The sequence below is a fragment of the Diachasma alloeum genome, unplaced genomic scaffold (genome assembly GCF_001412515.2).
Source record: "Diachasma alloeum isolate Michigan unplaced genomic scaffold, Dall2.0 Dall_scaffold_00494, whole genome shotgun sequence".
In the NCBI taxonomy this organism is placed as follows: domain Eukaryota; kingdom Metazoa; phylum Arthropoda; class Insecta; order Hymenoptera; family Braconidae; genus Diachasma; species Diachasma alloeum.
The window spans coordinates 152729-179315 of NW_021680627.1; the positions used below are offsets into that span (position 1 = coordinate 152729).

Consider the following 26587-nt stretch of genomic DNA (forward strand, 5'->3'; position numbering starts at 1 on the left):
AAGACAGTGAAATTTTGAGACAGGAACGACGGAGGAAGTGATGTAAAATTTTGAAGGAAAAAATGTAAAATTTAAGTAGTTGAACAATGTATGTATTATAAAAGGTCTCATATGTATTTTGAAGGAAGAATGAAAAAGTGCGGCCTGTTGATATCCCGTAAGAGATTAATAACTGACTTAAAAACTAGATCATATTGAAACAATCGTTTTATCACTAGACAAGTGAAAGAATAATTCTACGAATCTCTACCATTGTTATCATTTGTTATTGTTTTACCGATAAGTTACTAGTTGATTCGCCTATCGAATTACTGACTAATATCAATTAATTAACGAAATATGAAGGATTAACTTAGACGCTGTCACTGAATCATCAAAGACTTGTCTCGATAAATAGAAAAAACAATCTTGAAATTACGAAAAATTGTATTTAATCAAAGAGACAAATGTTTTTCTACAAATCCTCTGCGTGTCGAATGAATTGAATAGAGGGGGAGAAACACTATTTTGAAAATTCCTACTAGATTGTAATAATCGTGGATGATCGTCTGTTCGATTCGTGACTCCACGTGCGAAAAAATTTCATAGAAAAACCTAGCGATTTCACTGGAAATTTGTATTGGATTTCTATTTAACTTTCTGTCGGTTTTCGACCGATTGTATTGGAAAATTCCACAGAATCTTGTGTGTCTTTTTTTTCGATAAAAATATTCAATAGAACATATCCTTAGAATCGATAGAATTTAATTTTTCCATGCAACTTATTCTATTGAGATATTTTCTATATTTTTCCGTATTTTTGCTTGATTTCTTGAATTAAAAGAGAGGAAAAATAAAGTGGAAATAATTTGGGAAATTCATCTCGAGAAAAAGCTGTGGAAGATCAAAATCTACTGATTTTTTCTATGAAGCAGTGTCTATTTCATCTTTTCTATAGAAAATACGCGCACTAAAGCTGCGAAATTCTTCAGCAGAATCAGCCGAAAACTAATATAATTTTCAATAAAAATCCAATCGAATTTTCCATGAAAATCGCAAGGTTTTTCTAGAAAATTTTCTAGTACGTGTCCAGTTGTATTTATTAACGTCGAATATTTTTCCAAAGCGAGATTAATCCATTTGTTGAAAAATAATGGGAGAAGTTCGATGGAAATGAGGAGAGAGAAATGAAAAGGTCTTCTTGCAAGTTATATTTGTAATAAACGTAAGTGGAATGAAAATGGAAATAAATGGAGGGGAAATAGTGATAATGTTGCTGTGAATGTGCGAAATAATCGACAATTTTGCGCGGAAAAACAGAAGTGAAAACCATATGGATATCCTACTATTTAAATTAATTAAAATTGTTATTATCCCATTGTTTGAATAATATAAAACTTTCATCAATTCTATTTTCATCAAATTAATTACCAACAATCATGTGATTCACTCATTGACATCTCACAATGTCGACTAATTATTGAATTTTTTTTTCATTATCAATAATTTGTTTGTGTTTCAATCGTTAGATTGAATCGACAAACTATTTTCAGTACTTTCCAATGGAATCTCAACGTACTTCGTAATGTCTACTTATTGTAATCGTTAGATACTGTATGACGAAAAAAAACAAACCAAGCGATATAACGAGTGAAAATGTGAGAGAAAGAAAACATCATCCAAGAGAATATTGTAATTGATAATGACGAGACCATTATATTTTTTCTTCGATTAAAAATGGAAAAAAAAACGAATAAATACAGAGACTTTTTTGCGCTGTAAAGTTTATTAAATTTTACGATAATAAAGCACTTTACGAATAGTAATATTCACTCGTCATAAGTTAATTATCGAAGTGAATGGAAATTAATCTACATTACCGTAGTGACTAGGAGATAATAACTCAAGAATAGATTGAAATTGACTAATGTCCTCCAAGATGAATAGTAACCCCTCGTCTCAGCCACTCGTCGCGATCCTCACTGGGGCATCCAACTGGAAGTGAGCAGATGAGTTCATTTCTCTCTGAATCACAGTAAACAGGAATCTCTAGCATTTGATGCTTCAAACTGTGTCTATTGTATATTGTATCGTCTCCATCCGTCTCTCCAGGTACGTATGATAGTTGACAGCAAGGTGCGGCTACAATCGGGGGTGCATTTGAGTCTAATTCGCGTAGGAAACCCTCTCTGATTACTGCACCTGAAGAAAGAAGCATTAGAAATATTGGTAATTATTTTGCTGCAGAACTTTTATTTTAATTTTTTGTTGGAATTCCCCATTCAATTATAATCAACGTGTAGCTGAAAGCAATAGTCTACCAGAAATTACACTCTTTTAGGCAAGAATTTAATAGAAATATCGTAATTTTCACTAGACTTGAAAAAAATATAGTAAAATACGGCGAAATCAAGTGAATTGAGTGAAAATTACCAAATTTTTGGTAGAAGTTCCACAAAAATATTCTAATCTTCAATCAATGCACTTCATATCATTACTTAAATGAAGTAAATATTATAACTTTATAATTTGATTTCTACTTTTAAGTACAACCCCTAAAAAAATAAACCATAGACTGAATAAATTTAAGGAATGAAGTTTAACTAAATTTTTCTCACTATTGCTATCCCATTAGCTCCAGACTTATAACCACCTAGTACCTGAGATAAGCAGTCCCTCAACGACAATAGAATTCTCCCACTCTTTCCTCTCAGCCCCTTGCACCCAGTGAGCCCTCAGCACGAGTCCCTCCAGCGGAGACGCGGACTCTCTAGCAGTAAATTGCTTGAGTGCAGCTAGAAAGGCCCTAGCTCTGGTGAGAGAAGACAGGTCGACAGTCCGAGGAATTCCATTCTCCATAGCATTCAGAACTCTGTGTTTCGTTAATAATTCATTGACGAAGAGTAAAGCCTCCCTGGGCGCACTGGGCCACTCCTCCAGCCAGGATTTGGGGGTCTTTCCCCCATCCACCCCAGAATTCTCAAGATCGCTCTTAACCAGCTGTATCAATCTGTTCAGCAGTCTCTTCTCGTCAATGAAGAAATTCTCCACAGGATTATTTCCCCTCTGGGTACCCTCAGCCCCCTTGACCTGCGAATTCTGTTGTTCAATGTAATTACTCAAATCCCTCAGCAGTTTCGACTCAACTCTCCTCGCAGCTCTCCTCTCGATGCTCGAAGAGGCCTTCGAGCTCATGGACTTTAGCACAGAGATTGCTGTCTCCGCGGCGGATCGCTCCCAGGCTCTCAGGGCGTTGGCAGGAAGTCCGAAGAACTCCACAGGTGCGTCAGAGTCTGGCAACTGCTCGATGGCTCTGGCAGTGTCTCTCCTGCAAGCCTCTGGAACCGATAGAATTCCTGCCAGTTTGCTTTGCCCTTGGAAGACCTCTTTGGCCCAGGTGTTTCTCAGGATGGCACCCAGTGCTCGCATATCGAACTCATCCTGGAGTCGACCACCGTAAATCGCGACGTCCAACAGCCCTCGACCCTCCTCCCAGTCCAGATTAACTTCTGACTTTGGGGTCTGGGGGTCACTCACTACTAGTTCTCGAGCTGCCTCGAGGTCTGCTTCACTCCATTCGTAAGGGCGAATCCACCCTTGAGGAACGAATCTGAAAATTCAGGTGCGACGTGAGAATTTAAAACAACTGAAATTTTTCGATTTTTTAAATTTAATTTCTCTTGCCTTCTCATTTGAAAAAATAAACGAAAAAAATTCGGACAATTTGAGCCGACGAATTTCTAGAGAAAATATTTGAATTGAATAGAATTGTATAAAAAAATCAAATTCTGCTGACTATTTTCATGGACTTTCCCATTGAACATTTCTATTGAAAATTGAATTTTTTAATAAAATTGCCCTAAAAATAATAGAAAGTTCAATTGAAATCCAATAGAATTTTCTAACGAATTGGGTTTTTCTTTCTGTAAATTCCGTTTTTACATGAAGTGACGCACCTTCTTCGCTCCTGTAAAACAGCGTGAAGCCAAGCGAGTACGAAAAGCCCCTCAGAATTATTTCCTTGACTCTTCTGCTGTTGCAATTGCTTCAAGGATCTCTTCAGGTTCCTCTTGACACCCTCTGGAGGCTCATAAGCCAACTTCTCGCAGATTCCAGCGAGCCCTGGGTAAAATCCCCTGCATTCTTCTGTAGTCAGCCAAATACGAGTAGCAGGATTCTTGTCTTTGGTGCACATTGAACTTCGGAGGAGACTCTCCAGTCGGGGGAGCCAGTTGAGGGCTAGCTGGAGATTGCTGAGTAACAACCATCCACCATTTCTGTAGATTCAGAGACAATTTTTTCATGACAAAAAAAACCCTTCCCTTTTTTTTATGAATCAATAAACGACAGCCAATTGAATAATATTAAAAAAATATTGTGTCTTTTTTTATTGTTTCAAACGATTGAATTTTCATTCTCTCATGTTTCCTCATATTATTATTATTATTATTATTATTATTATTATTATTATTATTATTATAGCGAATACCTGTGTGATGAATAATATTGAAAACGATTACTAAATTTTATCGAAAAGTACTTTTATTATCTTCAACTTATTTTTCATTAATTATTCTCCAAGATGAAAGAATAGTTGAATATCTAATAAATTTCATTCTCCTTTCATATACAGCAGTAAAACAAAATATACAGAATCCCAATGCTGGGAAGCGTAGAAAGCACTTGGGGGAGAAAACACGTCTGACCATAACGGTTTTACTACTTTGTCACAGAATTTTGCAGTGAAGTGATAAAGCGAGATGATTCAATCTCGAGATGAATATCTCGAAAATTTCGTAATCTCCGTTTGATACGGAAATATTACTCAAAAAATTATCCTTTTGGTGATTTTCAACTAGTGATTTTTGGCCTCAAGTGACAGTAATCGGAGGACTTGGTCGTTTTTCTCTCAGTGTACGTGTTTTTCTCGAGAATTCAATGTTGAAGGATCTCATTACCTGCAGACTCTCTCCAGAGCAGCTTCAGCCTGCCCCACCTGTCCCTGCCCCAATGAAACTTCGATGAAGCCCTCAGGCAGTTTGAATCGTGAGACGAGAGCCCTCAATTCAGGTCCAGGATCGGCGCCGGGGGAAAGCAGGAGTAAAACCGGCCTCTGTCCCTTCTCGGAAATTTTCTCTAAGCTCCAGGGGGGTGGGGCTAGATCCCTCACTCCCAGCTGCTCCGCCGTTAATTTCGTGAGAGCACTGTGGAGATGGTCAGGTCGCAGCGCCTGAACGGCCAGGACCTTCTGGAAAGCCGTCAGGGTCGGATCCCTGTAGATGTTCTTCGGGTCCTCCAGCCAATCGGACTTTATTTTCGATGCGACCTGGGGGAGAGTCGAGGCGAGGGCTTTCACAGCGGACTTTCGCTCCTCAGGGACCCACTCGGGGACTCTGGAGTCTTCGTCTTCTTTCTTGAGCACTACTCCGTCTTGCAGGAGATTTCGCTCGTTCTCGGGAACTGGGTCGAGGGATAACGACAGGTGGAGGGCTAGGGGGAGCCTGTGTTTTCGGTACGCAGCCTTGCTGCAGTGGTGGAGTGTCAGGGAAATCAGCCTGGGAAGAATAATGAAAACGAAAAAAACAATTAACAATTAAACAATTAACAATTAACGATTATCATCGAAGGACTTGTATTTTCGTTTTGTCGAATAGCTATATTCGCCGAAAATATCTGTGGAGGCATGCGCGAGGAAATTTTATAGGAAATTCTATTGAACTCTTATCAATCTTTAGCTGACTAGATTGAAGAATTTCATGTTTTATTTCTCTCGAAAATATCCAATACAACTTTCTGTACAATTTTTCCTGTTGAGACATCCTTAAGGATGTTCTACACCCTTTCTGCCAAAATTCACGTTTTTTTAATTTTTCTGGCAAACTTATGATGGAATTGACGTGAAAAAATATAACGTTTTTGCGTTTTGTCATTATTTAATGACTGACGAAATTTTAAGGTGGTGCGAACATTTTCCTGCGTTTTCTCTAAACTTTTAAAAAGAATCACAAAACTGTAGAAAAAACGCATGAAAATTATCGCACCACTACGCAACTTCGTGAGCCATTAAAGAATGACAAACCACAAAATCGTTATATTTTTTCACGTCACTCCCATCGATAATTTGCCAGAAAAATGAAAACAACGTCAATTTTGGCTCAAAGGATGTCGAACATCCTTAATCACCTCATCCAAAAAAATCGAGCAGTAAATCGTTTTACCACTTTGCTCCTGAAATGTCAGTTACTCACTTTTTCTCCACGAGACTCTCTTGTTCCTTCGCATCACTGCTGCCCCCCTGTCCCCGTTGTGCATCAGCCTCCAGATATATCTCCGTGAAGGAATCAACTGAGAATACGTAGAGAGGGCTGAGAGCAGTGAGACTTTTCACCGCCTTGAAGACCCCAGCCGCAAACTTGGCGAGTTTCTCGTGCTCCTTGGACCTCTTGGAGACTTCCTCCCTCCTCCGCCGGCTCTCCTCGAGGGCCTTGGCGATTTCCCTCGCCTTGGCTTGCGTAGTCTCCAAAGAACTCAGTAAACCCCCGTCCTGGCTCTCCTGCAGAAGATCCTGCCCCCTGGCGGCCCCCAACTGAGCCAACAAATCCAATCTCGCTGCGTCCCTCTCCCCAGAGAGCTTCTCCTCAAGCTCCAGGGCCTCTCTCCTCTGCTTCTCCAGCTCTGGGGTGTCCCTCAACAACGCCTTCTCGACGAATCTCTCAGCGAGACTGCGGCTCCCCGCGCCGAGAGTGATCTTGAATAAAACAGCATCAGCCTCACTGGGAAGAGTATCCAGCCCGTCCCTTCGCGTTGCCAAGAACAGCTTGAATCCACTCTGAGCTGGAAGGGTTCTGTCCCCAAGCCTGAGGGACCTCTTTCTCAACAGGGGCAGCAGAATCGCCGGCAGTTCCACCACCTCCTCCACCAGAAGCGGCTTTCCAAAGCGAACAGCGAGCTCCAGAGTTGTCAGGAACTTAGAGTCCTCGGGCTTTGTCGACTCCAGGCGGTTTCCAAAGTTAGCCTTGAGCCACGTCACAGCAATACCTGATACGAAGGAAATTCAATTCCTCGGAATTTAAATTTAAGGAGTCTACATCGTCGCAAATAAAATGAATAAAAAAAAAAGGGTTTTGTGACTGTAGGTCGAGAAATGACCCGAAAAAATTCATATGGATTGTAAGAGTTGCTGAAAAAAAGGCGAGAAAAGTAAAAGGTGACATAATTTTGACAATTCGAGTTACTTAATTTTTTTTTTAAATTGGTATTATGAGGACCTAGCGATTAAAAAAAAATTATCCAAAATCTTCTTAAAGATGATAGAAAATGGAAAAGTTTGAGCCGTCCTAAATAAAAATCGACTGAAGAGAACCCGAGTTATTGAAAAAAAAAACGAAAAATCAAAGAAAAAATCATATCTCCGAAATAAGCTGTCGAAAAAATCTGAAAAAAATTGAGAGATGGTTTTTTTAGCTCCCCCAATCGTATAAGAAATCAAGATCAATTTCCGAAAGGATGAGGGTCAGCCGTTGACTCATTTGGCATGGAATACCCCATATTTTTACCAAAAAATTTATGAAATCCTTGAAATTTCGAACGTGTGAGATGAGCTTGTAAAGAAAATTCATATCAACCTGAAGAGTCCATGAAGAGGGGGACGAGGGGCCCCTTGAGAGCGCAGGCAGCCCCCACCAGACTCCCAGTGTCAGTCGGCAGGTCTTGGGCTCGCCAGAGCAGACGTTCCCTCTCGGTTACCAACAGCTCCAGTGCTGACTTCTTCCACTTGTCGTCCCTCCCCGGGTCTTGATACACGATCAAGGACGCGACCTCAGCTGCCTCCACGTCCAGGCGAGTCCTCCTCGACGTCAGAGCCTCGAACTGCGTCTGCCAGTCGCTGTGCTCCACGTCCAATTTCTGGAGAAGGGCCCTCGCTGTCGACAGACTAGCTTCGGTCGCTTCTGTTCGAAGTTGCAGGGCCGCTGCACCCCTCGAGTGCTCGGCAAGCTGCTCCTGCAGTTGGGCGACACGGGTTTCCACCGAGTTGAGACCCGCTGCTAGCTTGTCAATTTGGGCTTCTGCTGCTGAGAGCTTCTCCGAGAGCTGACGCTGCTCGCGCTCGAGGGGGGCCACTTGCTGGAGGATCTGACCGTATTGGAGATTCGCCAGGACCCAGGCAGCCAGCGGTGCTGCTGCCACTGACGCCCGCTTCGCTGTTTTCTCCTCGAATGATTCTGGACGCTCTTTTATCAGCTTTGCCACTGCTTCGAGACTCGCTGGGGTGCTTCTCCTCGCATCCCATGTCCTAGAGAAAGGGAAATGAGACGAGTGTACGTAAGAATAAACAACCTATTGCTTTTTTTTTTTTTTTTTTTTTTTTTTTTTTTTTTTTTTTTTTTTTTTTTTTTTTTTTTTTTTTTTTTTTTTTTTTTTTTTTTTTTTTTTTTTTTTTTTTTTTTTTTTTTTTTTTTTTTTTTTTTTTTTTTTTTTTTTTTTTTTTTTTTTTTTTTTTTTTTTTTTTTTTTTTTTTTTTTTTTTTTTTTTTTTTTTTTTTTTTTTTTTTTTTTTTTTTTTTTTTTTTTTTTTTTTTTTTTTTTTTTTTTTTTTTTTTTTTTTTTTTTTTTTTTTTTTTTTTTTTTTTTTTTTTTTTTTTTTTTTTTTTTTTTTTTTTTTTTTTTTTTTTTTTTTTTTTTTTTTTTTTTTTTTTTTTTTTTTTTTTTTTTTTTTTTTTTTTTTTTTTTTTTTTTTTTTTTTTTTTTTTTTTTTTTTTTTTTTTTTTTTTTTTTTTTTTTTTTTTTTTTTTTTTTTTTTTTTTTTTTTTTTTTTTTTTTTTTTTTTTTTTTTTTTTTTTTTTTTTTTTTTTTTTTTTTTTTTTTTTTTTTTTTTTTTTTTTTTTTTTTTTTTTTTTTTTTTTTTTTTTTTTTTTTTTTTTTTTTTTTTTTTTTTTTTTTTTTTTTTTTTTTTTTTTTTTTTTTTTTTTTTTTTTTTTTTTTTTTTTTTTTTTTTTTTTTTTTTTTTTTTTTTTTTTTTTTTTTTTTTTTTTTTTTTTTTTTTTTTTTTTTTTTTTTTTTTTTTTTTTTTTTTTTTTTTTTTTTTTTTTTTTTTTTTTTTTTTTTTTTTTTTTTTTTTTTTTTTTTTTTTTTTTTTTTTTTTTTTTTTTTTTTTTTTTTTTTTTTTTTTTTTTTTTTTTTTTTTTTTTTTTTTTTTTTTTCTAATAACCCGGTGGCTTGGCGCAGTGGGTAAGGTCGTTGTCTCACGTGCGAAAGGTTCCGAGTTCAAAACCCGGCCGGGTAGAATGGTAAGAGTCAATTGCAAATTAATAATTTAATGTATCTAATGACTGTTAGAAAGTCATTTGGTACAGTAATCAATAGCGGTCAGATCGTTAGTTACCATGATAAATTATTCATTCACTATTTTCTCTCTATCGGACTTATTTTTTGATCTTTATTAATAACGCTTTTTGAAAATGTTCATTTTTTTTTCTTTTTTAAATTGTACAATCATAATTCTCGGGACTCCTGTGTGATGTCAAATCCAATGATAATTGTGATATATTTTACATTATGAAGATGGAAACACTTGAAAAATGAATGTCCAGGAATTCAGTTCGCAATGGAATTTCCTATCGAAATCGCTGGATTTCTCTGTAAAAATTGTTTGTTGCTGGTGGGAATTTTGCACAATAGTGTAATTTTTTTCGCGGATATTTTTGCAGGTTTTGAGAGTTACCTGATTTCGTCTTTAACACCTCTCTTAGCCAAAAACGTCTTCATACTGTTCCAGGACGTATCTCTGATTCCCATGAGCCTCAGAACACCTTCGAGTACGTCTCGAACAGCGGCTGGGGGTGCCCGCAGTGATCTGACTTCGGCCAGGGCGTCCGCACCGATGCCCGCCACCGCTTGGGCTGCAGCCTCAACCAGGGGCTCAACTTTACCCAGCTCCCTCTCAATCACTGCCTTTCTTTTGGCCAGATCGATACTCTCTTTCTCAGTGTCCGCTTTCAATGTCGACATTTCTCCACGTTGACCAGTTGCACCACGCATCGTTGCGGTTATCTGTTCGAGAGCTGCATTTGCGCGGCCTTTCTCTTCCTGAAGGTGTTAAAGTGATCACGCGGGTGAGGAAATTAAATATTACGTGACGTGTAGTTGTCCAGTTAATTTTTTTATTTGGAAACGAAGGAAAATGGAGAGTGAAAAATTTGGAACGCTTATGCTGAGAAACTCCTATGGACAAATGTCAAAAGAAAAATTTGCGTAGAGAAGTCTTATCTCGACGGTCCTTTTCTACTGATATATTTTTTTTATTTTTTCTGGAGTGATGATGAAAAGTACAGATTTAAAAACGCGGGAAATTCACGCTGAAACATTCTTACAAACAAATGTCAAAAGGACAATTTGTGTGGACAAGTCTCACCTCAACGTTCCTTTTCTACTGATTTATTCTCTTCTATTTTTTACCGAGTGACAACGAAAAATACAGATTGAAAATTTCGGGAAATTCATGCTGAGAATTTCCTACAGACAAATGCCAAAAGGACAATTTGTGTACACAAGTCTTACCTCAACGTTCCTTTTCTACTGATTTTTATTTTTTATTTTATATGAAGTGACAAAGAAAAATATAGATTGGAAAACTCGGGAAATTCATGCTGAGAAATTCCTACAAACAAATGTCAACAGAACAATTTATGTAGGAATGTCTGATATCAACGTTCCTTTTCTACTGATTTATTTTTTCCATTTTTTATGGAGTGACAACTAAAAATACAGATTGAAAAACTCGGGAAATTCATAGTGAGACATTTCTACAGACAAATGTCAAGAGGACAATTTGTGTAGACAAGTCTTACCTCAACGTTCCTTTTCTACTGATTTTTTTTCTCCTATTTTTTACCGAGTGACAATAAAGAATACAGATTGAAAAACTCGGGAAATTCATGCTGAGAAATTCCTACAAACAAATGTCAACAGAACAATTTATATATGAGTGTCTGACCTCAACGTTCCTTTTCTACTGATTTATTTTTTCCATTTTTTATGGAGTGACAACTAAAAATGCAGATTAAAAAACTCGGGAAATTCATAATGAGACATTTCTACAGACAAATGTCAAGAGGACAATTTGTGTAGACAAGTCTTACCTCAACGGTCCTTTTCTACTGATTAAAAAAAAAAATTTGGAGTGATGATGAAAACTACAGATTGAAAAACGCGGGAAATTCGTGCTGAGAAATTCCTACAAGCAAATGTCAACAGAACAATTTATGTAGGCAAGTCTTACCTCAACGTTCCTTTTCTACTAATTTATTTTTTTTCATTTTTCACCGAGTGACAACGCGAAATACAAATTGAAAAACTCGTGAAATTCATGCGGAGAAATTCCTACAAACAAATGTCAACAGAACAATTTATATAGGAATGTCTGACCTCAAAGTTCCTTTTCTACTGATTTATTTTCTTCCATTTTCCACCGAGTGACAACGCGAAATACAGATTGAAAAACTCGTGAAATTCGTGCTGACAAATTCCCACAGACAATTGTCGAAAGGACAACGTCCATACGCGCGTCTTACCATTTCGTTCCTTATCTACTGACTACTCGTCCATCAAATATTCCTGAAAGCGGAAGACAATTCCCCCAAAATCGGCGAAGCACCATCAAAATATCCAACAAAATTCCCTAACAATCGCCTGACTATTCTCTCCCGGATGTGCGCACCCCAAAAAATCCCCCACGTTCATAAATGATACCCTGAAAAACCTCACCTCAAGTTCTTTTCGTTGTTTCGACGCCTCCTCTTCCAGTTTCGCCACCCTCTCCCCCGCCTCCCTCAGCCGCCCAATGCCGGCTTCAAGACTCTCCAGTTTCCTCTCCACATCGTGACTCCATTCGTCCTTGAGCTCTCTCCAAGTGTTCAGCAGCGCCAGGAATCTCCCAGGTGACTGTTGCCCCTTGGGCGCCCGCAGATGAGCCTCCACCAAAGCCTTCATTCCCGCCGATTCCTCGCCCCCGCCCATCGATTTATCAACCCGAGTCCCCAATTCCATTAGTGACCCCTCGATAGTCCACCACTCGCCCCCAGGCGCCGCCGCCACGAGGACGCAGTGCTGAAGCAGTCCAGACTGGATTAACCACTCTCTCCTGACATCAGACAAGTCCAGGATGACGACGACGTGAAGGAGCTTCCTCAGTCTATGGTAAAGGAACTGATCAAGAGTTCCAGTGAAGTCTTCCTTCCTCGCGAGGTCGTTCAGGGGTGCAACGAGGCCGTCAAGCTCTTCAGGAGACAGCAGTCCGGGGATTTCTCCCCTAGAAACCATCACTCCAGCCAGGACTGCCAGCCCCTCCTCTCTGGCGTGATGCTCTTCCAGGAGCAACAGCGTTGGCTCCCCGTCGACTCCAGCTGCCTGCACAGCAGCTCTCACCCCAACTCGCCCCCTCCCGGGGCCAGCGTCAATCAATCTTAGGGAAGAGAATGATGCAGCCAGTTTCGCTGCTGACTTCCTCCCAGCACCTGGACGACCCGTGAGGACCACCCCTCGATGCCCACTCCCAAATGCCCAACAAATCTGTAGGAATTTGAAGGAAATTTAATTGAAGAATCACCAAGATTATTCCAACCGTTTCCATTCATCTTCAAACAACTTATACTTCTCGGCATTTAAGTTCATAACAGCAGTTTTAAGGTATATCCCTGGAAAACACGCTTTTCTTAAGATTCTTCCTACGTTTTTCATTGATAATGTTTATCGTGGTCACCAGCTAGTGAAAAAAATGCTAACTAGCTGTACTACACAGTTTACGAGATAATAAAGAATTAAGGATGTTCGACACCCTTTTAGCCAAAATTGATGTTGTTTTCATTTTTCTGGCAAATTATCGATGGGAGTGACGTGAAAAAATATAACGATTTTGTGGTTTGTCATTCTTTAATGGCTCACGAAGTTGCGTAGTGGTGCGATAATTTTCATGCGTTTTTTCTACAGTTTCGTGATTCTTTTTAAATTTTAGACACGCGGGCCTTAAACGAAAAAATCTGACAGTGCCCAAACCCCTGTCAGAAATGTGGTGAGGAAAGTGAGAGGATAAAAATCATTACCCCTGCAACTGTCGTCAGAAGATGAGGAGAGATGGTCGTACTGACTGGATCACCCTCTCTCGCACATTTGGTCGCTGCCCCCTCGATCTCCAGCTGCCACTCCTCAGGCCCCAGGGGTAGCAACGAGCCGCTGCCCTTCCAGATGTAAATTTCCTTCGATAGATCACTCGACTCGGGGATTCTGGATATCAACGAGGATCTCCAACGGGTCTGTTCCTTTGCTGGCAGCTTTGGGTAGAACAGTCGTTTCCCAGAGTCCAGGAGGTACTGGGTGATCTCGTTTGTGTGCTCTGGGGCTGGGTAGGACTCCAGGGCCCTCGCCCACTGGGCCAGGTCTCTTGAGCTCCAGGAGAAGGTCGAATTTTTGTGGGAAGAGACTGAGGAGAGGGACTCGTGCATCGCGCTGGCGAGGGTGGAGATCCAGGTCGAGGGGATCTTCAGGGATTTCAGGGAGCTCTCGAGGTGAACTTCGGCTATGGAAATTGTGGCTCTGGGTGTCGGGTGGGGGAGGCGGTGCACTGCCAGGAGGGAGCTTAGTCTTGGATGGAGATTCGTTGATGTGTCCGCTGTGGAGATGAGGGTTACTGGGAGGGTCGCGAACTCCAGGTCCTCCTCGTGGAAACCACCCTCTTGGAGGAGTTGGCGGACGAGCTCCTGGAGGATTCGATTTTGTTCGAAAATATTTTTTTTTTCAACTGATCTTGCTTTGATATTCTACTACACTGGAGGGAAATGAAAACAGAGGGGAAAAAGCTCAGGAAATTCGTGTCGAGAAAACTGTAGAAATTGTTTTTCTTCTCGATACGGAATTTTTTTTGTCTCATTGGAAAAAGTCGGGAGGAAGATGGAATTCAGTAGCGAAACGGTAAAACGGTTTAAATCAATTAGACTTTATTACACTGCAAACATGAATGTCTGAATTTCACACACCTTTACAGACATTTTTCAGACACTGAAAAACGTCTGAATAAAATGAACATTTGTCTGGATTTCAAACATGAATTAAGATTTTTTTTGCGTTTGTTCGTCTGAAATTCAGACACATTTTCATTTTATTCACACGTTTTTTAGTATCTGAAAAATGTCTCCAAAAGGTGTGTGAAATTCAGAAATTCGTTTTTGCTGTGTAGAGTATAGCATCACGTGAAGTAGATTTACCACAAAAAACACGCTGTAAAGTTGTGGAATTCTGCAATAAAATCGAGCAAAAAATTGTATTCTTTGGATTTCAACAGAAATTTAATAAAATTTTCTAGTGAATTTGCTGGGTTTTTCTATGAAATTTTTTCGTATAAAAATCCCCGAATGATAGTGTAAAGCATGTATTCTCATTCTCGCCAAATTTCAAACTTACCTGAAGGTCTTCAGAAGCCAGATGGATGTCCTCCAATACCAGAACGACTTTCCCCCCACTCCTGGGCCTGTAAGTCCTCCCATGCACTGAAGATTCAAGTTTAACGCAAGCTCTCTTGAGCCTGGCTGTTAAATCCTGGGGGCCGAACAGGGAAGACCCTTTGACCACACTGAGAGACTCTAAACCATCCTTCAGAGATGATAGGGCCGCAGAGATGAGACTGCTGCGTCCGCTGCCCCTGGGACCCCTCAGGAGAATCGCTTGCCCAGACTCGATCCAGGGCAGGATCGTCACTAGCCCTTGCTGCAGAACACTCGAGAGCGAAACAGGCCCCTCTTCGGTGTTGACTGATGTCTGAACCTCGGAGAAGGGTTCCAGACGATCGAGCTCAGGGTTGTAGAGAATATTAAGGGGTCTCTCTGGGTCTGGACACCTGGGGACAATAAAAACTGTGCAATCTGAAAAATAACTGCTAAAGGAACAAAAAATTCAATCAACAGGAGAACAATTTTTCCGTTTTTCGATGAAAGTTTTTTCAACCTACGATTTTTCGTACGGAAATGCACCTTCTCTCTCATTTTTATAATTAAGGAGCGAAAATTAGTGATCATATTAGAAAAACTATCTAAAAAATTCATGAGTTGGGGATTTTTTAAAGCCCAATTTTTGAATTTCGACCTCCAAAATCGGATTCTGAAAAGAAATCATCTGAAAAATAGTAGGGGAGAGTGGAGCAAAATGAAACAACGGGGCAAAATGAAACAGTAAAAAAACTATTTAACGCACTTTAAGGGAAAAAAAAATTTTATTAAATATTTTTTTTGTCAACGGGTTTTTATTCTCGTGAGGACAGAAGAGAATAATAATTTTCCATTCAGTAGAATCGAAAATTATTCCGAAGTTTTAATGGCTGAAGATTTTGTCAATGTATTATTCGATTGAAATTCAGCATCACATTTTCCTTTTTCCCGCTCTGGGCCTCCCCCTGGGGCTTGCTCCTGGGCCTGCTTCTGAATGGAAAATTATTATTCTCAGTACTCCCAAGGGAAAAAAAAGTTGATAAATAAAATATTTAATGAAAAAAAATTTGTTTCCTTGAATTGCGTCAAGCAGTCGTTTTTTGACTGTTCCATTCTGCCCCACTCTTCCCCATTTTTAATAATTTTTCCCCAAAAACGAGAAAGTTGTTTTCCGGGGTGAACCTCTCCTCAAATGGGCCGGAAAGCTCACCAGGAGTCAGTCAGTTGGTAAATCAACCTGGCAGTCTCCTCCCTGCTACTATCATTCTCCAGCTGCAGACAAACTGTCAGAATCAGTCCCTGAGTCACGAGATTCATGGAAGTGGCCTTCACCAGATGCGGGAAAACCGCTCCAATGAGTCCAGAAGCAGAGATTGTCTCTCCAGAGAACTTGAGAGCAGCTCCAACGACCGCAGGAAGATGAGCACTGGCGACGTTCCTGGCCACTGGTGGCAATTCGTCGAGTCTGGAGGACGTTAGGAAGGCAGAGGGACCTGCACTCCCCAGGTGCACAACACCCAGACGAGAAACTGTGGCTGGACTGGCTCCAGACAGCTTGTGGGTCTCGAAGATGAACCTCACTCCTGCCCCCAATTTTATTCCCACACCACTTGGTAGTGTCAGCAATCTGTTGTCATCCAGAGCTGAGTTGAGGGCCTCTGCCCATCCAGGCTCAACATCGCCATTCAGAACGATCCACAGGGCTGATGAACCTGCTGAGGCGATTGCCGAGGACAACAGGCCCTCCTTCCACTCCCTGAAAGGAGTTTTTTTGACTGATTTTTTTCAATAAAGCATATCCAATTATCTCTTACAGCTTTGTACAGACAGTGATAAGCACATCAATCAATCATTACATTATATTAATCCGATAAAATTTTTCATCTCCGATTTTTATTCTTTGCTATTTTTTTTAAGTATTCTATCAAAATGTGAGGATAGAAATTGAATTGATGGATATGCTTCCATTATTTGAAAAATTACATTATATTAATCCGATAAAATTTTTCATCTCCGATTTTTATTCTTTGCTATTTTTTTTAAGTATTCTATCAAAATGTGAGGATAGAAATTGAATTGATGGGTATTCTTCCATTATTTGAAAAAATATATCAATTTTGAAACTTTCCGGAGACATTGAAAAATCGAGATTTTTATTTTCTTGCTGATAATTTTCTGTGAAAAATCGTGAACTGTAAAAATCGCTGTTCGTGCGTCCAAAGCCCCCAGATTATAGTGCAAAATCGATTACCTAGTCTGTGGATCGACTTTCCCCAGAAGTCTAGTCTTGGGGATGGCCCCAGGGAAGATCAGAATCTGCTTGACGGTGTCTCCAGACCTTCCCAGAGCCTCGCCCAGCACATTCCTCACGAGAGTCTTCCCACAGCCCGGAGGGCCGACTATCGCAACTCCAGTTCTGTTTTTGAGTTGATCGTACAGCTGCTCGCAGCGACTGGCCACCTCTCCCTGAATGCTCCTGGTCTGGCAGATCTCCTCCAGAACCTTTCTCAACTCGCGTTTCACCTCGGAATCGCTCACTTCCGAGGCACTCGTCCTCGGGAAAACGTCCTTGAGGAGCTCCAGGAATCTATCAGTGTCCTCTTCAGTCAATTTTGGAAGAATGGCTGCCCTGATGGCTTCGAGGAGCCTCTCGGACTCCGTTTGAGTGCCTGAGGGGGAGACAGCGTCCAGGACGGACCTGAGGGCTCGCAGGCCCCAGTCATAATGCGGCTGCTTGGACAACAATTTCTCGGATATGTCCAGGGTCTCGACGACTTGATGAGCGAGGGAAGAGGCCTCCAGGAAGCCTCCGCACTCCAGCAGGGACTTGACGATGTCGTAGCGATCGGGGTGAGCCATGCCAATGGGCCTGAAGAGTCTCGCCAGGGAATCCGGCAGTTTATTCCTGCCTCCGTAGTCGTCCCCAGCCGGATTCATCGTGATGAATACGCAGCAGTGGGGGTCCAGATTCACCACTTGATCCCCGAGGCTCACTTGGGTGGAACCGTCCCTCACGGCTTCCTGGAGGGGACGGACCAACATCGCCACTGCACTCAGGGTTTTTTCCTCCAGGCGATTGAACTCGTCGAAACAACCCCATGCACCCGCCTGCGCTAGACCCCCTAGAATCCTCTTCATGACCCCTGCGTCCATTCCTGGTTAATGATAATTCATCGTCAGGTAAAGACTGTTTTCAGTCAACTCCACTTGGTACAGCAAGGAAATCAGTAGCGAAGTGGTAAAACGGTTCAAGCCAATTTTGACTATTGGCGAGTTCTCAATAAATATCTCGGAATCTAAGGGAGATAGACAAATTTTTGTTATGACCTTTTTTGTAGGGCCGATTGAGAGCTGCAACAAATGTGATTATGAAAATTTCGCTATCTGCCTTACATTCGAAAATATTCCCCAAAAACTCAACTGGGGGATAAGTCGAGGAGTTTTATCACTTCGCTACTGAAATTGTCGTGGAATTTCTCTGTGGTCATTCAAATATTACGTCATACGATTAGGGGGAGGAGGAGGATCTGTATTTTCACGCAGGAAAACATTTAATAGAAAAACCTAGCGAATTCGTTGCAAATTTCCATTGGATTTCTGTTGAACTTGCTGTTAGTTTTCGGCCAATTCTATTGAAATGTTCAATAGAAAATTTTCAATAGACAAAGTTAACAGAATTCAATTTTTCTATATAACTTGTTTTTTTCAGATATTTTCTATAGAATTTCCTCGGCTCGAATTTTCCAAGTTTTTTTCATATTTTTCTATTTTTCTTTTCTTCTCATCAAGAAAATCAAACAAAAAAACTTGGATAATTTGAGCCGAGTTAAATAGAAAAATCGAATTCTATAGACTTTTTCTGTTCAACATTTTCTATTGAACATTTCACTAGAAATCCAATAGAATTTCGTTGTTATCGACATAAAAATGATTGGACTGCAAGGGTAAAATTTATTATGAGTCAGGATAAAATTTCTCCAACGTAGAATGAAATTTGATCATCAAATATTAATTTTTACTAAATTTCGGGATAGAAATGAGGAGAGGATGACGCATGATACACTTTTATGAAACGTTAGGATAATTTTTATTCAAAATTTCCCTCCGTGTAAGGATGCAAACCTTCATCGCAATTGAAGACAAGCACGAGTCTCCCGAGTATCGCAGCAAGAGCCTTGACGCTTTCAGTCTTCCCAGTCCCCGCGGGTCCCGTGGGACTGCCCCCAAGTCCCAGCTTCATCGCTTGCGTCAAAGCCAAGAAGCACCGTTCCGTCAGGGGGGTCCTTACCAGCCCAATCGCGGCCCCGTGATACTCAAACCTGTAAGAGAACTCGGCCCCCGCGCACTTGACAATCGGTCCCAGCCGAGACCTGTAGAACCTCAGCTGTCGGTTCCACGTCCACCTGGTCGGCCCCCCCCTCTCCACGATCTTCATCAGATTCCTCGTGATGTCAAGATGGTGAACTGTGTCCAGGAGGAGGCTCCTCGCCTTCTGCGCCGTCAAGGGGTCCCCGGCGTCCTCCAAGCCCCTGAACTTGGCCCTCTGAGTCTCCAGAAACTCAACGAGTCTCTTAAGCGCGGATTTTCCGCCTTGCAGGGCTGACTCGCACCTCTCAGTGAAGTGTATTCTCTCCGAGAGCAGGAGGACCTGGGCCGGATAGAGAGAGGGATCGGCGTTGGGGTCCACGAGACATTTCTCCAGGCTCTGGGCCAGCGCCTTCCTCAGGACTTCCTCGAGATTCGACAGCCACGTGGGCAGAGGATCGGAGAGGTCGATGGAGACCGGCAGCGCCAGTATTTCCCCCTCCGGTGAGACAACAGCCGTCAATCGTCCATCCTCTCGTTGCACGGAGCCAATTCCCTGGTATAATTTCGGCAAATGGGCGTCGAGACCCGCAGCGCTGCCTGAAATCAGCTCTAGGAGATCCTCATCGCTGAGGAAGTACAGCCGAGGATAGGCCGATCGTTTCTCCTCCAAGAACTCGTCCAAACTCCGCTGGCACCTGTCCAGCAAGTCCTTCAGGCTCACTAGTGCCGGCATCGGGAGCCGCCGCAGCGACGGAACCCGCGGATCCCGGGCGACTTCGCCCATCAAGTAACGGAACTCCTTGTCAGCCCTCGCCCACTTCCCCGAGTCACTCGGGGCTGCTCCGCTCCCGTAAACGGGCTCCAGGTACACCCACTTTCGTTGCAAGGAGCCCAGGGCCTTGAGCCTCTCCTCGAGCTCCACGAGGGCGGTCTCGCAACGAGCTGCGCGAGCTGCGAACCTCTCGTAGCCCGAGGCGCCCTTCGCACCCTCCAGGAGGAGCTTCAGCTCTCCGGCGCGGGCGAGGAGCTCCCCGTACTCGCCCACTAGGTGAATCGGGGCGTTTTTACTGTCTTTGGACTGCTGGAGGTGCAGGGAGGCGGACGCTTCCCAGGCTTCCAGTTCTATCAGCGCCTGGCGGATTCCACTCTCGGCTGTTGCTCGTCTCGATATTTCCTGGGGGAGAAGTAAAAGTGGGGGAATCGCATGCAGAAGTTGGACACTGAGGAAAAACAGGCGGCTGTATCTTCGATACAGCTGTAATTGTACGTGGATATGTCCATGGTTCTTCCTTCTTTCTCGAATTTCCTAGAAAGTTCTTGCATTCCCTCGAATTTTCGGGAAACTCTTTGCATTCCCTCGAATTTTCTAGAAACTCCACAAATTTCCTCGAAATTTCTAGAATCTCTTTGAATTTTTTCGAAACTTCAAGAAACTTCTCAAATTATCTCGAAATGTCTAGAATTTTCTAGAATTCCGGTAGATGGCACTGCGAATAAGGACCGTTTCCCAGAATGACCCAGCATATTGAAACCGTAGACGTATCCACGTCAAAACATTATTTTGCCAAATATCCATTCACTTGAGAAAAGGTTTTATTTATTCAATGTCGTATTTCTCCAGCTGAGTCATTCCCAGGCAATCCTCATTAGGTGTCAATTATGACAATTATATTGCTCCAGAAGGTGAACATGTTAGTTATGGCCTTAAGTGCATTCCCTCAATAATTATCAACATTAAAAAATTAATTTTTCCTTCTAGAAAATAAGAAATTTAGGAAATACGGGTTTGAAAAAAATAAACGCTTCCCTCAAGTAACTGAATATTAGGCAAAAATATTTTTTTTTCTCAGCGTAATTTTCATCTCCTGCAATCGACCGAAAATTTCAGGCAAAATTTTGCAAACAGCAATATTTTCTAGAATACAAATGCTTCAAAAAGTCATGCACAGGAGACGAGCGAAAAGTCCAGTAGAGAACACTTGTTTCTCCAAGCTCCAGCAAAACCGGCCTCACTCATCTCTTCTCTTTTTGGCGAAAAGTAATCGCATTGGTCGTCCCCAAATCCGAAATCTAAAATACCCACCTTAACTTTCTCGACGTTTTCTTTGATCATCGGTGCGGCTCTCAGCAAATGCCCCAGAGTAATGTCCCTCATATTCCCCCCGACCCCAATGACCCCCTTCAGATCATTCCAGTGTTCCTCAGCAAGTTCGTCTCCCCTCAGAATTTGCACCCACTCGATGCCACTCCGGACTTCCTTGATCTTCTTCCCCACAAAAGTATCAACTTCCACGACCTCCTTCTGCTGCTCCGATCTCGCCTCCTCCGGGTCTTTCAAGTGGACCTTGATCCTCGCCTCCCACGAGTCCAACCAGTCATGGAGTCGGGGAAGCCTCCTCCGAGCGACACTCCACTCCTCGGCCTCTTGATTCTCAAGCTCCTTCACGAACTCCTCCTGGAATCGACAGTTGGACTCCTCAGCGTCGAGCTCCGCTTCCAGCCGTCTCGACACCTCAACGTCGTCCTCGAGGATTTCATCGAGGTTCAGTCCTACCCTAGTGCAGTCGGATATCAGTGAGTCTTTCTGCTCTTCCAGAGCTGTCCACCGTTCCCTCATCGAGGCGACCCAGTCCAGGGTGACGGTTTCCGGTTTGTCGGACCAGCGAGCCTCCCACCTCTCCCTCTCGTCCCTCAGGGCGACTGCTCGATGACGTAAATTTATCTTCGCATCTTCCAACTGACGCGCAACAACTGTTTTGTGCCTTTCTAGACGATCCGCAAGCCCCTCCCAAGCAGCATGTGCTCCAGAGATCCCTAGAAAAATTTATTATGAGAGTGCAAATCTCGGAATCATTTCCCAAACTACTGGGGAATTATTCCTTAAAAAAAAAATTCAAAAATTCAAAAAATCAAACATTCCCAAATTCAGGGATCCCTGCAAAAATTTATTATGAGAATACAAATCTTGGAATCATTTCCCAAGCTCCTGGGGAATAATTCCTCAAAAAGAATTCAAAAATTCAAAAATTCAATGAGAATTAGAATTTAGAAAGAAAAAAAAACAAAAGAATTACCATCCAGCTTCTCCCTGGTCCAAGCAGCCATGACCCTCGCCAGTCCGGTCACAGCCTCCAACTCCCCCCCAATCCCCGCGGACTCCTCCGTGATTCTCTTATGCGCTTCAAACGCAAGCCCGACCTCCTCGACATCCTTCGGCCGTCGATCCAATTCCCTAGCAGCAGCCGACAAGAAATCCACCACTCCCACCAGTCTCGAGGAAGCCTCTGCCCTCAGATCCGAGGACAACCGGTCCCAGTACCTCCTCGAAGCCGATTCCAAGTCATTCCTCGTGGTGGAAGTGTCGATGCACAGGCACCAGACCCTGACCTCCCCTCCCCGGAGCTTCCCAACTTCCTGCGCCCACTGCTTCGCATCCTTGAAAGCTCTCTCCCAATCCTGCGGAGGCTTTCCCTTCAACTGCTCTCCAATATCGACCCTCGCTGGTGCAGCGAGTGGAACCCACTTCATCCTCACCTCCTCGAGACCGGAAAGCGCCACTTCCGCTTCCTTATAAACCCCCCCGTACAAATAGGCACTCCTCTGCACGAGACTTCCGAATTTCCCGTCAGCAGGATCACCAACTCCCCGGAAGTTCGTAGGAATCGCGAGGAATCTCCTGACCCCGGAGTAGAGTTTGGCCCGAATTTCCTCGAGGGGCGGGCGCCACTGAAGACAACCGTCCCTGAACGTCAGCTCTACCCTGATCTCCTGGAGTTTTCTGATTAGATTCGGAAGAGCCGCCCTGTAAGCAACCCCGAGGACCTTCAGCAGCTGTCGGTCCCAGTGCAGCTTCCAGGCTTTGGTGTTACCATAATGCGAATCGACCTCGTCAACAACGGACCTCATGTTCCTAAGGGCATCCTTCCAAGCCGACTGACTCCCAACGAGATTCACGACTTCTCCCTTCAACAACCCAGCGACCAAATCCCTCAGATAAACGTGTTTAGCTGCCAATTCCGAATTCTGCCTCGCGAATTTCCGAACGAATTCCCTGAGACGTGCGGTGTAGACGTCTACCGCGTGGAGGTCCGACCAGACGACCCCCGACTGCTCATGAACGGCCCTGGCAAGCTCCAAGGCCGTGGCCAGCATGAGAGGCCTCTGGGAGGGCACCATCCGGTCTCCAATAGTGTTATGAAAGTTGGCCACTTGTTGAAGAGATCTGGCCCGCCCAGCGAGCGCCCCCGCGCGCTCCACAAGTTCTCTTATCTCTCGAGGAAGCTCTATACCCTGCCCAGAGAGTGCTCTGGCTTCCTTAACCAGCTGCGTCAACCTGGGGTCGTAATTCACCTTCATCATGCTCGAACCCACCAGTTCGACCACCGCTGAATCCGCGCCAAGCGTCAACTCTTTGCTGTTGATGGCGTCTCTCGTGTCGTTCACCCAGGTCTCCACGAGGCTCTGGCGCCGACTCTCAGCGTCTTTCATCGCCGACGAGATCCTGGAGAGGGCGTCCTTGAACCCGGGGAGGTCAGACAACAGGTCTTTCGATAGACCCTGAAGACCCTCCAGTTTGACTTCGGCCGCTCTCGCTGCCTGAACCTCCTGGAGGATTCTCGGAACGTCGAGAAGGTCCTCAGTGTCCGGACCGCTCTGGTAGGTCTCGACGAGGTCGTCTAGAGCTGCCAGCAGGGACTCCCGCTCGGTTCGTAACGACCTCTTGATCCCCTCCCGCTTCATCAGTTCAACGTACCTCTGGAACTCCCCGACGAGGAGCGCTGGACTCCCCGCCCCAGCGAATTGCTTCTTCAGCTTTTCCGTCACGCGCTCTTCAGCCGGCGCCAGACCCTCCTCCAGTCTCCTCTTCAATCGCTCCCACTCCAGGTCCTTCTCCTCCTCCCCCAGAACGAGCTTCATGTCGTCGAAGTTCTGGAGGAGATTCTCAGTTCCCAGGAGTGATCTCTCGTTTTCCGTCAGTAGTCGCGTCAGCTGACGATGTTGCAGACGAACTTCTGACGCTTGTCTCAATCTGTCGGCGAATTTTGAGCATCTGGGGGGCGAGAAGGACGAGCCTCTCCAGGGGTGGAGGGAGTGGTGTGGCCAGAAGAGGGTGGTCAGACGCTGGGAGACGCTCACCCATTTTTCGCAGACGTTGGCAGCTGTCTTGAAGGCCTCGTCCCGCATTCGCACCTCCGCCCCGCGGATTTCGTCCAGAAGGGACTGCACTAGAGCCACCACTTCGTCACCGATTATGTTCAGAAGGGATTTCATTTGATCTTCGGAGTAGACGGGACCGTCCAACTTCCAGAGGTCGTCGACGCTCCCTGCGACCGCCTCGAGGACTTCTTCGGCGGCTGATAGACCGTCCCGGGAGATCGCTGCGGTCTCCAGCTCGACTCGTATGTCTTTTACGATTCTACAGGCTTCTTCGAACAGTTTTCGGTCGCTGGACCTCTTCGCGTCTTCCTTCTTCTTGCGGAAGGAGGCTTCCTCCTCGAGGAGGGTCGACGCCGGGCGCGGCCCCAGGAGGTCCTCTTCGAGCTTCTTGAGGTAGGAGGTGCTGAGACCGGAGGACTCGAGGGTTGGGGCCCATACCTGGCGGAGGGCTTCTATCAGCGCTGATCCTGAGTTCCCGCCGGTCGAAGCTACCTGCACTAGCTCGTGGAAGTTGTCGTTCGTGATGGATGATGCGGATAGCTGGGGGTGAGTAAGTGGATTGGGGGATATTACAGATTGATTCATCCGCATTTCAACAAACTGCAGGTACACTGATAGAAAGGTTTAGTTATTGCTAACAAATGGATTTGGTTGGAGACGAGGGTCTATTCGGTCTCACCAAATGTTCATTAATTAATTTGTTAATAGTTAACTAATGCATCTTCGAGAAGGCTTGTTTGACTCGATTTTCACCAGTCAGTGTTGACTATTCGTTGACTATTAACGAATATTCATTTGGTCATATTCAACTCTACCATTTGTTAATAGTTAACGAATCTCGATTGGAATAAATGAATCAGTCTATCAGTGTATTGGAAGTATTAGAGAGAATGGATTGTGTGATTGATTTCCGGGAAGAATTTCGCATTTTTCATCGCAAACAAGATTGCTGAAGGAATTGAGAGGATTTTTATTCTTCTGTGAGAGTTATTCTGTGGAAATTTCACCGACGGCAACGCCTCGAAATCAAATTCCAGTAGAAATCCGCATGAAAGTAATAGAATTTGGGTTTTGCGGCGGATTTTTTAAATGCTAGATACACGGTTCTCAGAATTACTCCAGATATTTCAAGTAAAAAATGTTAAAATTTTTAGCAACGACTCATTTACATCAAATTTCGATAGATTTTGTTACTAGAAAATCAGTCAATGTTCGGAATATTCAATGAAATTGGAATTTTCAGAGAAGCGACATTAAATTCGATTTAGGGGAGGAGGGGGAGGCATTGTGAAATTTTAATGAAAATTCAATGGAACTACGTTTTGCGAGCAACAAGCCATGGATTTTTCCCTCAAATTGCGAATTTTCACAGACAATATTCCTTGGAATTTCAATGAACTATGACTTGATAAAAATTTCCAAGGAATGTCGCGGGAATTTCAGCTAAAATTTTCGAGGGGCTCATTTCGAAATCACTTCGAATCATTTCGAAATTACCGAAATCACTGAAATTATATGATTTCAGCCCTCCAAAATAATTTTCGAAATCATCTCCGAAATCACGTGAAATCATCTCAAATTAATGAAACCACCGAAATCAGTGGCGCCCTGACGTACTGCGAACCGTGCAAGTAATTCGTGATTTCGAAATTGACACGCCTGCCAACGATGATAATAAAATGCCGCACTTATTCGTCATAAGCTCACGATTGGTGCAGTGGAATCAAACGAATCCATCATTATTCACCAGTTATTATTGTCAGTTTTGATTTTCATAATTTGACTCAACCCGTTCCGCCCCACCTCTATTATTCATTACCTTTATTTTTCTGAAATCACTGATTTCGAACTAATGAAATCATTCAAAACCATGAGATCAGCTCCCGCGACGCTCGAAATCACCGAAATCATTTTTTCCGAAATCCCTGAAATCACCGCTGAAATCACCCGAAATCGACTTTATTTCGAAATCATTGTGTCACTCAATTATGGGCCGAGAAGCCCCTCGAAAATTTTTCAACAGTCCGATTTTTCCAACGCGCAATATCTGAGATACAAACCTTGAAGAATACCAGTGTATTCTTCCCACCAGATGCCTCATTACTCAGCCTCAAATGCGAGGAGTCATCAGACTCTCCGGGTTGAGCGCACAAAGTTCTAGATTGAGGGGTATCGAGAAATCTATCGAGAACCATGTGGTCCTCAGGCTCCAGCGCATTATTCGGGGAAATCCCGAAGAAATGGCTCGCCGTGGAAACAATGAAAGCCTCTCTCCTATCCACCACCACCATTTTATTCCTTATCACCGTTTCCTACGTGGATTTCACATTAAAACAGTTCTCGTGACATCACTATCGCTGCGGTTTGCTGAATGAAATTATGTCCACGTGCGCACATCGAAGAATGACTTGTGACATTCGGTAAACTTTCCAATGAGAAAGTTAATATGAAATGGCTTATGGGGGATCGTTATGCACTGGGAGCACGCGAGGGTGTCATTGAAAACGTTATTTTGAGGATCGTTGTCCCGTATTATTTGCGGTTTATTTTAATTTCGTGGAGACACGGATGAAACGTCAAATGGGGAATGGAGGCAAGGTGAGTGGTCGCTCCGGTCGTTGTCATGGTTACATGGAGGTACAAACAAGTAGTGCACCTGGGTGCGCGTGACTC

General features: G+C 43.2%; 1 protein-coding gene across 1 annotated transcript; it reads right to left on the bottom strand.

Annotated features, from left to right (window-relative positions):
• Positions 1-1703: 1703 nt before the first annotated feature.
• Positions 1704-26205, bottom strand: LOC107042599 (cytoplasmic dynein 2 heavy chain 1). Its single transcript, XM_015263702.2, has 16 exons — positions 25975-26205; positions 21832-24454; positions 20841-21571; positions 18572-19931; positions 16701-17604; positions 15660-16205; positions 14430-14862; positions 13076-13729; positions 11742-12545; positions 9700-10064; positions 7605-8272; positions 6228-7017; positions 4938-5534; positions 3936-4256; positions 2640-3589; positions 1704-2181 (listed from the first exon to the last, which is right to left on the bottom strand). Exons 1-16 carry the CDS (start codon positions 26203-26205, stop codon positions 1904-1906), a joined length of 12255 nt encoding a protein of 4084 aa, XP_015119188.1. The 3' UTR covers positions 1704-1903.
• Between the last annotated feature and the right edge of the window lie 382 nt (positions 26206-26587).

Coding starts and splice junctions, on each gene's coding strand:
- LOC107042599 (XM_015263702.2), bottom strand. CDS start 26,205: ATGGTGGTGGTGGATAGGAGAGAGGCTTTCATTGTTTCCACGGCGAGC. Junction 14,863..15,659: donor TACCAACTGACTGACTCCTG/GTGAGCTTTCCG, acceptor TATTGTCCCCAG/GTGTCCAGACCCAGAGAGAC. Junction 3,590..3,935: donor GTTTTACAGGAGCGAAGAAG/GTGCGTCACTTC, acceptor CTGAATTTTCAG/ATTCGTTCCTCAAGGGTGGA.